General features: G+C 42.8%; 1 protein-coding gene across 1 annotated transcript in view; it reads left to right on the top strand.

Annotated features, from left to right (window-relative positions):
- TET1 (tet methylcytosine dioxygenase 1) overlaps positions 1 to 18,887 on the top strand; it is a 147,067-nt gene that overhangs the window by 114,873 nt on the left and 13,307 nt on the right. The window contains exon 9 of the mRNA XM_019484386.2: positions 1,631 to 1,970. Within this exon, the coding sequence (XP_019339931.1) occupies positions 1,631 to 1,970 (340 nt within the window). The remainder of the gene's footprint in view (positions 1 to 1,630; positions 1,971 to 18,887) is intronic.

Genomic DNA, 18,887 nt, shown 5'->3' on the forward strand with positions numbered 1-18,887 from the left:
TGGGGGTACAATTAATTGGTGGGTGCCCATGGACCAGATGAAATGACCTCATGGGTACCGTGTTTTGCCCACCACTGGTTTTACTGCATAGCAATTATGCCAAAAACAGTAGACAAAGCAACTGGCAAAACACTGTTTATCAGAAGCTTTGAAAAGGATGACTAGCTAGTCAGTTCCAGGGCTATTCTCTCCTCTGATTTTGAAGGCTTGTAATAGCAGCCCTAAAATTGACTAACTCCAGTCTATTTCAAAGCTTCTAATAACTGCTCTGAAAGTGACTATAAAAAGCTTTGAAAATGATGGGAGCTAATCCATTTTGCGGCTCCTAATAATGCAGTAACCACAGTGTTATATACTTAATTACTATTGCTGCCATTAAGTTTGAATAAATGTGTACTCCAGGTAACTGCATGGCTTTTCTTACGTCATGTACATGTAAATAGAGTACATTGTAGTATGAGTTGAACAACTGCAATTCCATATAAACTATTAGTCCAAAATATTTTGCCCAGCTCTGCCTCTTTAAGAACTATTTAATACATCTTCGCTCTAACTCCCCTTTTAGGTCTTCACTGGGTGTGTCTACACAAGATGCTTTACTGCACAGTAGACTAATCTACTGTACAGTTAAGCGTCAGTATCTACATGTTCACACTAGTCACCGCGTAGTAAATTAGTCTACTGTACAGTTAGTTACTACCTTTAAATACAGGTATTAAACTAACTGTGCAGTAGATGCTGCAGAAGTGTAGACACTGACCAGAAGCAAATTTGCTCCCAGTCAGCCCTAAAACTAGGGGGCCACAAGGGGTGGGGAATTCCCCTGGTCCTGGTGCTACTCAGGTTCTAGCTCCTCCCAGAAGCTGGGAGCGGAGCAGTACCTGGACGGGGTAGCTTTCTGCCCCACCCCCTCTCTTCCCAGTACTGCTCAGCTCCTGGCTCCCCACAGGAGCTGGGAATCAAGCAATGCCAGGAGTTGGGAGCTCCCTGCTTCCCCATGCATCCTGGAGCTGGCTGGGAGCTGCTCCAGAAGGCACAGTTCCCAGCCAGCCCCAGGCTGCTTGGGAAAATCCAGCCCAGGGAAGGCCCACTAGGCATGGGGCTTGTCCCCATGTGCACAAGCCAGGACAGCTCTGCAGTGGCAGCTGTCTCCTGGCCCTGTGCACATCAGGACCCTTCCTCATGTGTACAGGGCAAGGAGACAGCTGCCGCTGCAGCCAGCAAATCTCTCCTGACTCTATGCTCATGGGGACTGGCTCCCTGCTCCTTGCCAGCCTCTGGGCTAGCACCCCAGGGGAACCTGGAGGTCCCCCTGGTTGTTTCAGGAGGCCAGAGCAGGGTAGACATGTGTAGGGGGCAAAACGGGGCACATGTAGACATGCTTCCAGGGAAGTATTTTACTGCATAGTAAGCCTTTATAGCATTCATAGCATCTGTAGACATGCCCACTGTGATAAAAGCGTTTGTCAAATGCATGTTTGGAAATCCTATCATTTTGTGTTGGATCTTATAGGAATAACTGTGTCTATATCAAACTAGTTAAAAAGACAGGTACTTAAACATGTAAGTAGCATCTGTAACTTATGTGTATTGTTTTGTTTTGTTTTTTCTTTCTTCCTTTTTGTGTCAGGTGTGTACATTAACAAAGGAAGATAACCGTAAAGTGGGGGTGATACCAAATGATGAACAGCTACATGTGTTACCTCTTTACAAAATTTCACAAACAGATGAATTTGGCACAGAGGAGGGATTGCAAGCCAAGATAAAAGCTGGAGCAATACAGGTGCTTACAGCTTTTCCCAGAGAAGTACGAATGTTGGCAGAGCCACTCAGAGCTACAAAGAAAAAGAAACCAGATACAAGGAGAACACCAGTTGAAAAACAGGTATTAGTGGAAAAGAAATATTCAACACCATTAAAGATGAAAAATGAAGCCCCTGAAAATCTCAGTAACACTTCACATTATTTAGGTAAGTGACACTTATTATTCTCTACCATTATCCTTTGATGCTTTGCTGTGTATCTTATTTCATTCCTACAAAAAATGTCCTTCCTTAACATTCACTTTTTCAAAATTGTTTGTGTCTAGCACCTTTCCTAGACTAATGAAGAAATAATTTTCACTACAGAAGGGTGTAGTCAATCATACAGTAACTTATGTATGATATTGTCAATATTATAGATAAAATCTTTTCATTGTCGCTATATCGAAGTCCATTTATTCTAATAAATAATGACCAGGGAAGAATCTGGGCCTATTATCTTGGGAAGATCATGCTCATGTCTGTTATTCATATTGAGATGTCCAAACATTATTTCCCACCATATTGTATGGAGGTTTTTTTGTAATGTTATTCTCTTTGTAAGGAGTTCAAGTGACAATAATTTTCTTACTTGTGTAACATGGATTTTGTAACAAAGCAGTAAGTGATTTACCAAAGGCAGCCTATTATACCAGATTCATGGTAAAAGTAATAATTTTATACCTGAATATCTGTGTGGAGTTGCCTTGGCCAGTGATGCAAAATCTTTTTAAGGATGATGTGAAGTACCATGTATTATTATTAATACAGTTAGGTGTGCAAACATTGTCAAGATAAACCCAGAGATTTCAAATAGGAATCCATAATGTCAAAAACATGTTGTAGTCTTTCTGAGTTCTTTGCAAGAGAAGACTTGCTCTGTTATTTTTCCATAGTCAAAAAAATAAGTGAAAGCTAGGAGCCGGCATTTTCCAAGGAGTGTCAAGAGGCTACAGAGTTTGAGAACTGAGCCTTAGACTTGCACTGCTTACTTAACATGTGATCAGAATGGCTGCTTGCAAATGTTAGGAAAAAAAAGTGGCACTTTAAACTCCATGCTCTCCCGCATCAAGCCCAGCACATGTGCAGAAGAGGCAGTGTGTTAGTTGGACTAGGCTTGGCCAATGTCTCTCTAGATCAGGAACTTTAGTAGGGCTTTTTTAGCATTTTATCTAATAGCTGATTGACTCAGCTTTAGATAAAAGCACCAAAAAGGCCTGCTGAAGCACCCAATCTATACAGATGCTGCAGAGCCGGGTCAAAGTAATGCGCTGCTGCTTCCGGTAAAGCACTTTTATTTATTTATTTATTTTAAACATCTGCAAGCAATCAGTATGACCTGGTACCTTCACAATTAAAATCCATTTCTAGAGGGTTGTTTTCCCAAAGTTCTAATTAAAAATATCAAAGAAGGAAAAGGAGAAAGAAAAAAGATGAGAAGAAATGCCGGTATAAGAGAAGAAAGAAGGAAATAAATAGAAGGGGATGTATGAGGGAAATGTAGAGAACTGGACTACAGAAACATTGTTTTTATTTCTTAGTAGATGCTCAGATACTTTAATGGATCTACATAGAGAGACAATAGTATAATTTGCTTAAAAGAAGGTCTGTATTCTAGAATAATAACCTAAAGAAAATCACAGTCAATTTCATACTCATTTCTATAAATTATTTATAGTACCTTCCCAGACATCACCTCAGACACTTTATATTACATAGAACAATACAAAGCCGCCACCAGTAAACCTTGAGCATAATATGGTGGAAGACAAACAAGAACTGATGATATAATTTCACAGTAAAAATTTGATGGCTTACAGACAACATTGACATTCCTGGGAAATGAGGTGGAGTCCACTTATTCAATTAAATCTGCATACAAGTTTAGAAGACATAGTACAGACTATGGAACAATATAAAAGAACTGTTCAAGCTGAGGAAGACATCCAACAATAACGCTGAAGCCATGATTAATAACTTCCATAATGTTGCATGTAGAATGGAAGTCCTGGAAAAAAAAATCAAATATAAAGAATCTGGCTAAGGGGAAGGGATCTGGGAACTCTCTAATTCAACTGGAAAAAAAATGAAAAAATAAAATAGCATTATAAACCGCTTATATGAACACAACATGATAATGACAAACCAGCATGGGCTCTGTATTTGAAAATCATACCTTTTAAGGAATGGACCGAAATCCTGGCCAGTTAAAGTCAAAAAGAGTTTTACTACTGCCTTTACCACAGTCAGGATTTCATCCTAGAATTCCCTAAGCATGTGAAATTACTAAAGAAACTGATTAAAAGGGAACAAGTCATATTATTTATTTGGACTTTAAGACAATCCCTTGCAAGGGCTCTTAGATACCCATGGAGTAAGAAATAAAAACTATTTGTAATTCAGAAAACAATTGGGAAAATAAATTAAAGATCATTAAAAAATGGTCAGTTTCCAGTACAGCATAAGATTTAACAGTGAAAACAGAATCTGGAAATGCAGTGATGTTGGTGGTGAACAGCCCTCTCATGTTTTAGCCTTATAGCTGTGTGGTTAGACCATTTGTTCCAGATTTGGGAGACCCAGGGTCTAGGTCCTTCTCACACAGAGGGTGTTTTAACCTACATCTCCTGCTTCCCAGAAAAATGTTCAACTACAAGGCATAAGTAAAGCATTATCCAGTTCCCTCTCGAGCCCTCCTCTTGAAGTTGACTCATTGTACCTTGTATTTAATAGTCATTGGATAAAACAGTGGGGAAGTTTCTGTCCCATTGGGAGGAAGTGCCCACTCAGACAAGAATGCAGTGTGCCATCCCATCCAGAGCAGCAGCAGTCTCACTGAGTCACACACCTTCTGGCTTGTTCTTTAACTCCTGGGCCCATATATCTCCCTCTCTTGGTTACCTAGGGGCTAGCTTCAAGAGGAGGGCTAGAGAGGGGGCTGGATAATACCTACTTTGTGGCATGGTGCTTAGTGTACATACTGTAAAGGAGGAGGCGAAGGTTCAAACTCCTTCTGAGTGAGCAGGGCCTAGAATCTAAGTCTCCCATGTCTTAAGTGAGTGACCTAACCACTTGGCTACTGGACTAAAACATAGGAGAGTTGTCTTCCTCTTACTCAGCCCTCCCATTTGACATGAGTTTTTTCCTGGCCACAGTATGAGAACTCATGGCCGTATCTGAGCTAACGTTCAGCACCGCATACCTGCCCAGCCAGAGCATAGCCCTCCTGAGCATACTGTATAGCCAAGTGGATGCTTTCAGATTAACTTTGTACCCAGAATAGAATTTAAAGCTCCGTATATCTGCTGAAACCAGCACTTAAATGGCAGTTACCAGCCATGTAGATGCATAAATGAGATGTAATCTAGCCCAGTGTTTCTAACCTTGTTTGTTGTTGTGAGCTTTACTGCCATCAATTGATCTGATGTTTGATTAATATCTATTACCTCTTCTTTTAATGCACAATTTTGTATCAGTTCTGCTCAGTTTCTGTTTGTGCATCTGCCATTTGTATAATTTTTTATAACCAGTACCCAATTCTTTAGCACTACCTTCCTTCCACTTGGTGTCCTGAACATATACAGCTTATGCTTTCTGTGTTTCCAGAGCATTTGCCAGTTCTCATCCTCTTCTTGTTAGACTTGTAGCAGTACAGCTACCCGTTCTCGGTACTTGACCCCCTTTGCATTGGCCTTGACTTTGACTTGTTTCTTTAGTCACAAACATGAACTTTTCAGTACCCTTTACCTATTTCTCACAGCAGGCAAGAGTTCCTGTTGTGCATTGCCCCAAAGGAACACTCAAGCCTTGTTTTCTTCCCCACAATCCAAGGTTCATTCAGAAAGTGGAAGCAAGTGTTACAGCTGTATGCCTTTCTTGATGTCAGCCAGTTACTGGCAGTGAGCCCAGCTCTTGATCTCCCAAAACCCACTCATACAGCAGTGAGATTCTGTTGGCATTGCGTGCATCAACTGTTTATTTTCAGGGTTCTTGTTAAACCTGTACACATTTATGCAAGGTGGATAGTAGGCTAGATGGACCATTGGTCTGACCCAGTACGGCCCTTACGTTCTAATGTTCTTATGTTCTTAATGCTGGAGGGGATAACCTCAGCTGTAAGCCTTGACTGCTGTCAGCATAGCCTCAGCAAGGAATCCTACACTTCTAGCTCACCTCCCATGGTGAGGTAGAACTTGGCTTTAGCTGGGAGGTTCCAAGTAAACTTTATTGGTAAATCTGCAAGGCCAGCCTTGGACTGCAGATCATAACATTTTTGTTTTAATGCTATCTCACTTCACTTAAATATACAATTGACATGTGAAGTAACCATACTTATACTGTATTGATTTGAAAATATGATGAGACAAGTTTTTTCCCCAAAGTTTCTCCTCTTACATTGGCATGCTAGGAAACCTCATTAAATACATTGGCTATCATTAAACTGCTGCCAAACGCAGCATATGCTCAGTAAGGGAAACCAACTCTGAAGTTGATTAATTGCAGCTAATATGGAGCATGGCTATAAAAACATGGCCCATATTGGACAAAAATACTGATGGGAAACTTTTTTATTAAACTTAACATTTAAAAAAACAAAACCTGTTATACATAATAGCAAATGTTATATCATCCAACAAAGCCTCATAATATATTAACTCCTCCTCATCTCTTAACAGTTCACAATAACAACATTATCTCATCCCACAACTATCCCTTTTCCTATCCTCCCCTCTCTGTCACCCCACTATCTCAGGAACTCAAGTGATTACCTATTTCCATTTATCTTTCCTCCCCATCTCCTCCCTCTTACTCTCATCTTTCTCCTCCTCATCCTTTTGCACGTAATATTTGAGCTCAAACAGGGCTAGCTGTAAACATTCCTTTATAGTAAAATCCAGTCCCTTCATGATCAGCAAGTTCCTTACTTTCCACACAGATCACCCATGCCTGTATCTTCCCTTCTTCCCATCCTTTCTTAACCAACCCATACATCACTGTCTCAAAATTTATCTTATCATTCACTTCTAACATTTGTATAAATCTCTGTATTGCTGGTCGGTGTTGTAGGGCTTTGGTCCCTTCTTGACTGATGCCTTGCTCCCCAGTGATGTCAGGTTAAGATTCGGATTTGGCTTGGTTGCTGCTTCTACTGTCCTGCCACGTCTTAGGTGTTTTATTTTTCTTGGGAGACTGTTCCCAATAGCAGATCTGTGGAATCTCACACCTGGGTTTCTTCGTGGGGTCCAACCTCCCCTTTACCCCACCCTTACCACACCCACACCTCTCCGCAGGTCCTGCTCTCAGATGGTCCTGTCTCATCTGCACCGCCCACCTCCAAGGGTCAGTGACCTTCTGTCCGTCAGTCTTCCAAAGGCCATCCTTCATTTGTGGACCATGGCCTTGGCAACTAAACATACCCCAGTCTTGGGTTAACTATAAACTTAGGAATACTATGAACAGAAGAGGTCAGCACCTGCTGTTGGGTCCCTGGGATCTTGTCTCCCAGGCCCATCATCCCACTTCAGGCTTCTTTGCTCCCTTCTGCCTAATAGTTGTCCAGGAGGTGTGGCAGCTCTTTGCCAGACCTCTGCCAGCTCTCTCAGGGGGGGATCTTCTTTCAGTCCCTGCCCCTTCCCACCTCAGCCCTGTCTGACCTGAGGCTGGGCTGCCTGGGTCCCACCAGCTGGTGCTGCCCATCTCTCTCTTCCCACATTCCACGGCTTCCCCAGCTCATTTCTCTGGAGAGGCTCCTGGTTGAGCTGGAGTCTCTTCCTCACTGCACTCCGTGGCACATGGCGACCCTCTACCTGCCACGCTGCCTGAGAGTGCCAGCGGCCCCTCCGTGCTGCTCTGTGCTGCATCTCCCGGGTCTCTCCTTGCAGCCCTGTCTGCATGTGCTGGCATGCCAATGGGCTGCTTCTCCCCGGCAGCACTTTCCATCATCCATCTGCTACCAGGGCTTGGTTTCCCCAGGTCTCCTGCCGGTGTCTCCCTGCCAGCGCTTGACTCTCTCCTTCCACTCCTGGGGCTTGGATTCCCTGGGTCTTCTGCTGACATCTCCCCACTGGTGCTCGGCTCTCTCCCTCTGCGCACTCCAGCAGAGTCTTCAGCTGCCTTTTGAGCAGCCCACACCTCTCTCTGGCAATGCCCCTTTCCCCTGCTGATTTACAGGCTCAGGCAGCTCCAAAACTACCACACCTGCTCTCCTCGTCTCAGCATCTCTCCCCAGCTGTCACTGGGTACTGCACTTCAAGAGGGATGCGGATAACCTGGAGAGGGTCCAGAGAAGGGCCACTGGTATGGTTAAGGGCTTGCAGGCCAAGCCCTACGAGGAGAGACTAGAGAACCTGGACCTTTTCAGCCTCCGCAAGAGAAGGTTGAGAGGCGACCTTGTGGCTGCCTACAAGTTCATCACGGGGGCACAGAAGGGAATTGGTGAGGTTTTATTCACCAAGGCGCCCCCAGGGGTTACAAGAAATAATGGCCACAAGCTAGCAGAGAGCAGATTTAGATTGGACATTAGGAAGAACTTCTTCACAGTTCGAGTGGCCAAGTTCTGGAACGGGCTCCCAAAGGAGGTGGTGCTCTCCCCTACCCTGGGGGTCTTCAAGAGGAGGTTGGATATGCATCTAGCTGGAGTCATCTAGACCCAGCACTCTTTCCTGCCTATGCAGGGGGTCGGACTCGATGATCTATTGAGGTCCCTTCCGACCCTAACGTCTATGAATCTATGAGTATCAGAGCGTGTCTGGTGGGGGATGGGGCATGTTGAGGGCACTTTCTTCTCCCCTTTCATACTCTGTGCTTTCCTTCAAACCTCCCATGCAAAGTTGCATTCCCAAAATATGTATACCACTGATTCTTCCCCACTGCACCTCTCCCATGGGTATTTTGCTGTTCTTCCCAAACCCCACCTATATTGAACCTCTGTTACTGTTAAAACCCTCCTTACCATTCTCCACATCAGGTCTGCATGTTCCTCTTTTAAATCTTCCTCTGTTACCCCTTCTCCACACTTACCTTTATTATTCCATTATTATTCCAATGTATTTTTATAATCTAGTAATACAAGGTATGACTTTACTTTAAAGAAAAATACCTTTGTTAAAAGTTAAAAGATATAAAATACAGAATGTCAGGGTAAAGATGAGACAGATGAAATATAAAAATGCAACATGAAGTAGTGAAGATCAAAGGCCACTGGGGACAGTAAGTGAGTTAGGTTAGATGCAGTAGACTGATTTAGCATAAACTTTAGACAGATATGGGAAGTTTTCTTTGGGAAATAAGATTTAATTAAAGGGGGAACGTGTTCACGGGGATATATATATATATATATATATATATATATATATATATAGTTATGTTTTCAGTGCACCTTGGCTTTTCTTGTCTCTTACAGGCTTTGCTTTGAAGTGGATATTTTAGTTCTTTTTTTTCCTTTAGTGACACTTACCTCAACTGATATGTAGATGTAGTTTGTAGGTTTCTCCTACAGAAAGCCACTTCAGCTTTCTGGCTTGCTCAGAGCCTTCCCACACCCATGCAATGAGTGTGCTAGGTTTCTGCCAGTGCTTAGAAGGAAAAAGAAATGCACAAAATCAGTGTGGGGAGGTGAAGGCAAGAAGGGGCTGCTCATTACAATTCTCCACAGCCATTTCCCCACCCCAGATCTGCAAAAATTTCCCACTTCCTTCTGATGCTTCCCTCATCACCATTCTAACATTTCAACTTCCTCTTCACTCTCATAGCTGAGCTGAACCTTTCTTTTAGGCCTGTGCAAAGTGGCTAGTGTTCACTTCGGATTCAGCCAATTCAGGGGACAGTGATTTGATTTGGTGATTCAAATCATTCTCCCAAATCAATTCGGCCTAATCTGATTTGGAGATTGAGTTGCTGCCAAATCAGCCAAATCTCTGAATCACACAGGCCCTGCCCGCCCCAGCTCCTGGCTCTTTGAAAAAAAAAGCCCGTCTCACTGGGTCCTGCCAGGCAGGGGGGCGATCCCCACTGCCCCACACCACATGGGGGGGGTGTTCTTCCATGACCCCCCCCAACCCCTGCCCACTCCCCCAGCTCCCCCCATGGCTGCCCCACCCGCCCCAGCTCCAGCCCTTTAAAAAAAATAAAACAAAAAAAGTCCTGACTCACCGGCTTCTGCCTGGCAGGGGGGTGATCCCTGCTGCCCCGCGCTGCATAGGATGCTCTGCCACAAGCCCCCTGAAACCCGGAGGCTGCTGCAGCAGCCGGTGAGTGCAGGTTTTTGTTTTTGGTTTTTTTTTCTCGAAGTGCCGGGAGCTGGGGTGGGTGGGACAGCCATGGGGAGGGCTGGGGTTGCAGGCAGGGGGCTTGTGGCAGAGCCCCCCATGCAGCGTGGGGCAGTGCAGAGTATCAGGGATTGCCCCCCGCCTGGCAGCACCCGGTGAGTCCAGTTTTTTTTTAAAGGGCCAGGAGCTGGGGTGAGCGAGGCAGCTATGCGGGGTGGGGACTGGGAGAGGACGGCCACCAAATTAGGCCGAATCTCCATCAAATTGAATCAGCACCTGAAGCTTCGCACAGCCCTACTTTCTTTTCCATTTTCAATTATTCCTGTTTCTTCACCAGCCTTAAATATCTGGCAAACATCACCAAATGGAGCCTCAAACATTTCACCCAGAATCCCTCTGTGACCCTTTGTCTTAGCCTATTACATATAATTAGCATGCCTCCACCCTCCATGAGGTGGAGCTGGACCAGGTGTCCCTATGCCTCATCTGTGTATAAGTTTTTGGAGGATCCCAGGGCTCTTGACAAGAACACTTGGTTTCAGTCACGAGTGGGGGCTAATAAGCACATGACTCCTGTGTGAAGGGTATCTGGCGTACAAACACATACTGAGTAGGCCTGCGCGAAGCTGCTAGTATTTGCTTCAGATTCAGATTTGGCCGATTCGGGGGACAGTGATTTGATTTGGTGATTCAAATCACTGTCTCAAAACTATTCAGCTGAATCAGATTTGGAGATTCAGGGCCCCCACACCCTACTTACCAGCACAGAGTCCAGGTGCAGCTCCCTGTGGCAGGGATTACCTAAATCTCCAGATCTTTCCAAAGCTCTCTGAAGCTCTCCAAATCTTGTCTGAATCAATTTGGAGAGCTTTGAATCGATTTGGACCTTTTTATTGGTCTCCTGATTTGGTTTGGATTCGGAGATTCGGCTGCCGAATCAGGCCAAATCTCCTCTGAACTGAATCAGCACCCAAAGCCTCACACAGCTCTAATACTGAGCTTTGGGGTCACCATGGCTTGAAATTCTGTTGATTCTGCTGGGACCTAGCCCACTGAACTATATAGTAAATCATGAGCCTTTTGGCTTTGGACCAGTATCATGCATAATGGGTGTGTCTACACACACATTGAACACAGCTGAATAAATTCTGATGCAGTCCATGCCAGACTTTATTGCTCCCAGGCACCATGTCTGAACATGCATCTGGACTGCACCACATTGAGCCAGGGTGGAGCGGCCCTGGCTGGCAGGGAGCCCCAGGAGTCAGCTTGCCAGCCCAGGGCTGCTCTGACCTGGGTCAATGTGCTGCAGAGGAGCTGGATGGGGTATGAGAGTGCTTCAGTGTGTGGCTAGCCAGCAGGCAGTCCCTGCACTGAAGCACCCTCATGCCACAGCCAGCCCCATCAGCATCTACATGTATGTTGCAGTGGAATAAATAACTCCACTGTAGAATAGTACTTGTGTCTGGTAATACTCTTCTATGACAGAGTTAATTAGTTTACTTGGTCCTAATAGCACAACACTTGCAGATGTTAGTGTTTTACTGCGGAGCTAATTAGTCAGTTCTGCAGGAAGCATCTTGTATAGATGTGCCTAGTTTGTGCTATATACAAGTAGGTACAAAAGTGCTGCTTAAAAGTGTGTTTATGGAGTACCTGTGGTAAAATTTGCAGCAGTTTCAAATAAAGGTAAAATGCATGAATTTTGGATTAACTAATTCTGTGTGTGCCCATGGTAATTTGCCTTTCTGCAAATTATTACAGGCATGATTATTTTGAAGTCACTGTTTTCAAATTTGCTCCTCACTTCTATGTGCTCAGGAAGAGCAAGGTCTGACAGGAGCAGGGAAAGGGGCTGCAAGGGGAAAAAGTTAGTGGGGACAGAGGGCAAGGAGGCAACCTGACACCCCCACCCCATTTATTTTCCCTGCTGTAGAAGTGGGAGGGGGACAAATTCAAGGCAAACCTCCCATAGTTAGATCCTGTACCTGGAAAATTATAACAAATATATACATTTTCCATATATAGAATCTGATTATTTCAGGGGGTTGTCTTATATTCAGGATTGTTCTATATTTCTACCATTCGCTTCAGGGTTACATCATTTTCTAGCTTTTAACTTTAGGTTATACATCAGAAATTAACTGCTTTCCCAAATTCTTTTCAAAGTTCTAACATTATTTATGGGCTTTCTCTCACCAGGTGAGTTCAGAAATATATGAGGTTTTCAGGGGAGGCCTGTACTTTAAAGTCTAAAATTTACATTGCATGGGTTGTTGCAGGCTCAGATGCATAAATTACCATTTTCTGGAGTTTTATCTTTTAATTTAAATATTTTATCATTTTTGCAAACTACTACAGCAATAATTGAGCATTTTTACATCTGAATCAATTAAATATACAGTAAGTGTAATAAATTGCCTTCTGTTAAAGAAAAAATTACCCTGGAGAACATAAATCTATTGACTACAAATTAGTGTTTTAAAGGCCCTGTTAAATAAATGAATATTTCTGTATCTGTCCAGAATTGTTGATACAAAGGAACAGCTTTATGTTAATGCGCTTTCAGTGTGGGGTATCTTTTGCTTGTGTTCTGTCTTTTGATCTTGGGGTTCATGTCCTCTCTGTGATCTTGCTGATTAAAGGATTGTTTTTCCTCAGTGCACTACTGTGTCTCATCTCTCAATGCTGAAATTTTTCATAAGAGTTTATTGGTGAGCAAACAAATCTCCTGAAATAACATAAAGTATGAAAAAGTAGTTAAACTCACACAAGTACATTTAGTGCTGCCTCCATAATTTTTTTTACAGAACACCTGAAAACAATGGCAAGTCCTTAGGACCAAAAAATGCACATCCTTGTTGCAATGATGACTGAAAAACAGATTGATCAGGACCACCTCACAATACTGTGGTGTGTTTTGGAATGTGTACAGTATTATGCATAACTGCTGTTAGGTTCTGGCTCAGTGGAGGCCTTTGTGGAATAGTGATAACTAAATAGGACTCTGTGCCCTGTGCAGTCTACAGATAATTTACATCTCCTTATGTGAGCTCCTTTAGGTTTTTTAATAACTTCTCTGCCAGTTTTGATAGATTCTGAAATAATATCTGCACATAACTATACAAAAACAGTGTTGTAGTCCTGCTAATGTGCTTGCATTCTATGCTGAATGACTCACTGTGGAGGGTGAAAGGACAGTTTAGCCCATAATCAGTCAGATCTTGGACTTTGTTTATTCTATATATGTCACCAAAAAGCAATTATTCTTGGTCTCTACTAGACTGAAACAAGTGAACCACCAACTTGGAGATGAAAAGTTCTATATCTAAGCTTCTTAGCTGCCAGGCCAAACTGAGTAATATGCTGGCTAACTCCAACAGCTTACAGTGGGCCCAACATGGATTGTTTGGAGAAAGGAGGACTTCCTAGGGACCACCACTCTTATGTGTGCGCTCAGTAATTTCCATCTCTTCACCGTTTTTAATTAACTTGTATGCTGCTTAGTAATGCCATATTTTCTTGCATAAAACATACCGTCAAATAAGACACACACCATATTTTAGGAAGAGAAAATAAAGAAAAAACTATTTTTTGCAGAGTCATGGCTGAATTCTGGCTGCACAGAGCAGGGACAGAGTCTACTCTTCAGTGTCACTCCCCCTCCCCTTTCTCCTCAGCCAAAAGCTAGAGGTTTAAGCCTGTCACAGGTAAGCTGCTCAGTTGAAAGCTGCTGCCAGTTCAACAATGGCTGTAAACCTCTATCTTTTGGCTGAGCAGCAGATTCTGCCTCTCCTTCATGGAGCCAGAGAGAGCCAGAGTATAGCGGCAGTCATTCCAGAAACTCCTTGCCTCCATTTCAGCATGGAAATCAGATTCCTTGCTTAAAACATGTACCCCCTTTTCAGATGACTCATTTTGTGGGGTTAAGTTGCATGTGGTATGTAGTAAATATGGTGGTTTTTCTTCTGGTCATAAACATCTGTCTTTTGTGTTAGTCTTACTTTCAAAAGAGGTTGTAGCACCCTGTAGAAAGGAGATCAGATTTTCCTTTCTTGTTAGAGGTCTTAGGTTTCTTCCCGAACTGTTTGGCTGAGTTGACTTTTAGGCCAACCTTTCTCAAGGGCTTTAGAACCATCTTCACTGGTGAGGCACAACGTTCCAGATCAGTATTAAAAATCATATCACCTATGCAGGCTGCCATATAAATCCATGTGGCTATAGAATCCAGTCCACCAGGCTGAAATGTGACTGCAGTTGCATGAAGACTCAGATACCTCCATGAGTTTGTAAATGTCCCAAGTAATAGATAGCCATTTACTCCCATAAATCTGGCATCACCAGGATCTGCCAGTATTTCTTTGTGAGGTCTAAGGATATTACAAATTCAGGCCATCCCATTCAGTGTATAAATTCATCCACCATGGGTCCTGGGGTAGGCCTCAAATCTAGATAAAGTATTTAGTTTACAGAAATCCATACAGAACCTTAGTGTGGAGGAATCATAAGAACTACTATTTACTGGGTCAGTATCCTTTGTCACACAGTGGTAGAGAGTGGATGCTGAAAGGGAGAGTGAGCAGGGTATGACTAGAGTTTTTCCTCTGTTCCTCTCCCACTCTGCAGCCTCCAGGAATTATAAGGTCTAGGAAGTTCTAATTCAGAGTCTGTACTCCTAATTCCCATGCTCAATAGCTACTGATGCCCCTTTCCTCTTAAGAATTTGTCCAATCCCTTTTTTAATCTGGTTAAACTGTCAGCCTCCACAACATCGTGTGGCATTGAGTTCCACACTTTAATTAAACACTGTCTGATAAAGAACTTCCTTTTGTTTGTTTTAAACTTACTATCTACTTACTAGTTTAATTTTATGACCCTTAGTTCTTATACTGAGAGATGGAAAATAATACTTTTATCTTTACTTTCTCTGTACCATGCAGTATTTTGCAGGCCCTTATCATGTCCCCCCTCAAACATCTCTTCTGTAAACCAAATAGGTAGGGACGTACCAGATACATGATTTCACAGATTTATTGGAAATTGTATAATTGGCAGTCTCCCATGAAATAGACAGTTCCCCGTGAAAAAGTGTGGGGAACTAGCTATGTTCAAAGAGCTGGCAAAAAGCTGTTTCCTAGAAGGGCAGGGGGAGGGGGAAGGGAGCAAAGAGAAGAAAAAAGGCAGACTGCCCATCTCCTGAAGGGGGGAAAGAGAGAGAGAAAGAGGTGGGAAAAGTTCCCATCTCTGTCTCCAGAAGGGGAGGTGGGGAGCAGGGAAAAGCCCACGGAAATTCCCCTTCTCCTGAAGGGGAAGTGTGGGGCGGGATGATAGCTGAAGTGGACCAAATCAGAGGCTGAGTCCCTGATGTATTGGTTTTCCTTTTTAATAAAATGTATGGTTGGGGTTTTTTAAGTAGTTGTCTCCATTGCTTTATTTTAGCCAGGTAGCTAGCTTTACACTTCAATTGGGTACGGGGAACTGTTTAATTGTCACACTTAAACTGTTTGTTTACTCAGTAATTATCACCCCCAGCCCCTTGAAGAGGGTGCTAATCATTGAATTAGCCAGGCAGCTCCAGCTAGGGCTTTCAACCAATGCCTGGGAGGGGTGGGACTTGCCGTGCCTCTCAGCCAATCGGAGGGGGGGGGCACTTTGCTCCACCTTCAAAATGGTAGCCCCGGCCATGATAAAGCTGTGAAATCCAGGGCCCCAGCTGTGTTACATCCATGTAATTGGCCACCAGGCCCCATGAAATTGGTAGGTCCCTACAAATAGGCCTAGCCTCCTTAATTTCTCCTCATATGGAAGCTCCTCCAAAACACTAATAATCCTTGTTGCCCTTCTCTGTACCTTCTCTAGTTCTGCATCTTTTTTGGGATGTGGGGACCAAAACTGGGCACAGTAGTCAAGGTATAGATGCATAATAAGATTTATAAAGGGGTATAATGATACTTCTGTTTGGTTTACAATTCTCGCCTTAATAATTCCTAACATTCTGTTTGCCTTTTGACAGCTGCTGACACTGAGCGGATGTGTTTAGCAAATTTCACAATGACTGTGCTAATGCAGAGCCCACCTTAGTGTAGGTGTAGTTTGGGTTATTTTTGCCCATGTGCATCACTTTACATTTGCCTACATTAAATTTCTTCTGTCGTTTAGTTGTGCATTCACTCAATAGTGCAAGATCCTTTTGTAGCTGCTCAGAGTCCTCCTTGGTCTGTATCACTTTGAATAACTTTCAGTTTGAATAATTAATACTACAGAGCACAGAGCTATGTGCCACTGACTGTGTGATGCCACTAACTATTTGATTCCACTGTTAAACCAGGTTCATCTTTTCTAGCTCTTCCTTTGCAAGGCCTTGCAACATTTTTATCATCATCTGCTTGTTCTCTCAGTCTTCCCAGGCAGTGTTTCTATGATGGAATATGAAATAAGTCAGATAACAGGTGATCACTGTTTTCTGCTCAGTTGATACCCCATTTGCATTGGTACATCTGATGTCTCAGTGGCTGTACAGGGTCCAGATTTATAGGGGTAAGACCCCTGAGAACAGTATTTCTAGTCTTGAAGAATCACTTGGAGATTCTGGTGGGCCACATTCGAGAACAGTTTAAATCTTTCCTTTAGTTGTCACCATCTTAATTGTTTTATTGTCTTATTCCTTCCATCCTTTTCTTACAAAGTCCAGTATACCCTTTGGGTGTCGTCCCATACAACAGTCGGAATGGTGAGAAACCAGTAGATGCTTGGGAGACCTGTCTTGCAGTAGATGGGGGGTGGGGGGGATCATAGAAAATTAGGATTGGAAGAGACCTCAAGTGATTATTTAGTACAACCCCCTGCTCAAAGCAGGACCATCCCCAACTAGGAATCATTGTTTCTTTAAGGGGCATGGGTTCTAGAGGAGCTTGTCAGTACTCACCCAAGTGCTATTAGCTCATAGTCCAGGCAAGATTCACAGAAACTGCTGACATTTTTATATGGATGCTAGCTTCCCTAAAATGTGGCAACAGTTTTGGGTAAGGTGACACTGGTCTAAGCACTTTAGTTTCACTCTTATGTTGCTTATAACCACCAAAAGATGTCATTTGGGGTCTGTTCTAGCTTTAGCTTTGAATGCATGATTCTGGTGCTTGGGACCACTGTATCTGCTTCCTTAACAAGGTGAAGTTCTCCCTTCTTCTTAGCCCTTTGAGTTATGTTTTAGCCCATCCCTCATGCAAGAAAAAATCTCATACAGGTCCCTTTTCTTCAGCTTATGGCCAACGAGTATGATGTCTCAATTATTCAAATCATATCACTGTCCATATTAACTACTCTATCAAGACACCTTTGCCCCGCTTTAGTGCCAAGGGGACTGATACTGGGCAATTCAGGCCTACCATGATCCATTGCACCCTGACTCGGAGACCTGTGTAGCTATGAGGAGTGGCCAAACTGGTCTCACTTAAGTCTCAATACCCAGTTCCTTGGATCACTTCCTACCTACTCCCAAAAGTCCTTTGCTTTTACCCCTTTCAGTTTACTTCATCCTTGGCAATATACCTCTGCCATCTCTGTTCTTTGGTATAGCCCGTTGCACAGGAACTCTTCCTTTACTGGGAGTTGTTCAAGCTTGATTTGAGTGCCTGGAAGTTCCTGTTTCATTGGATTCCTAGCCTGAACTAACTCTTTGTCTCTCAGTCTTTATAGCCTTAGGTCTGGCACAGTCAAATGTAGGAATAGGCAAGTCCTTAAATAGATCTCTGTTCATGTTTCACATAGGTCCTTGTTGCCTCTGGATTCTAATTTTACTGTTAATACATGGGGTTTACTAGCTGCATCACATTCAACCATCATAACATCTACAAATGTGCGCATATTTTATGTGTTCTTAAATGTGTATAATCTCAGTGGCTGTACTTTTATATTAAATAAAAGTATCAAATTCTGTTTAACATTACATCAAACGTATTTTTATTTAGCTCCTGTTGAAGCAATTGAGCACATTGCCAGATAATTAAGAATATCTACTGATAACCAAAAGCAGCGCAAAATTCTTTCCAGCAATTATGAGAAACAAGTTTTTCTTGATAATTATTTATTGGACCAGCTGTATAGTTGGGAAAGATATTGGACAAGCTTCTGGGAACAAGGTCTGGGAAAGAAGCAACTACAGCCTAAGCTAAATATCCAGCAACTGGTGATTTAATTGTGGTTCTTCTTCCTGAGCTTAAATATATTTGTTTCTGCCTTGGTTTTACGGTAGTTTCCCTGCTTTATTATTCAAATCCCACTTTAATGACTAGCATATTTTGCCATTTTTTAAGTTCCTAAATAAGTGCATCATTTGCTTAATGACTATCAAATTATTTTATTTTTATTTCTTTGAAGAGTTCTTTGAAAGAAAAGAGTTTATATGATTTTTAATAAATTGAAATATTAATCTAGATAAATAATCTCCATAATGTAGATACCCTAGGTATTCATTGGATTATGTGTTAACATACTTTTGCATTCCTGGTATACGTAGACATGTAAGAATTTATTGAGAGAAAAGTGCTCCTATGTTTTGGTATTAATTCAGTTAGTTGAGCATTCCTCATATGTATGGATCAGAGAAGGACAATTTCTGAGACCTATAACAATTCTCTGTGGGGCTACCATCTTGCCAGCGAGACAAAAATAAAGCAATTCCTAGGAATGATCCAAAGTTTATCAAAGCCAATATGAGTCTTTTACTTCAATATACTTTGGGTTTAACTTAGTCATGTCCCACTTAACTGGACTCACAGGCTAGATGAGTAGGGCAGAGCTGGTCTGCAGGCCAAAGCCC

Source organism: Alligator mississippiensis, chromosome 6 (genome assembly GCF_030867095.1).
Source record: "Alligator mississippiensis isolate rAllMis1 chromosome 6, rAllMis1, whole genome shotgun sequence".
NCBI lineage: Eukaryota > Metazoa > Chordata > Crocodylia > Alligatoridae > Alligator > Alligator mississippiensis.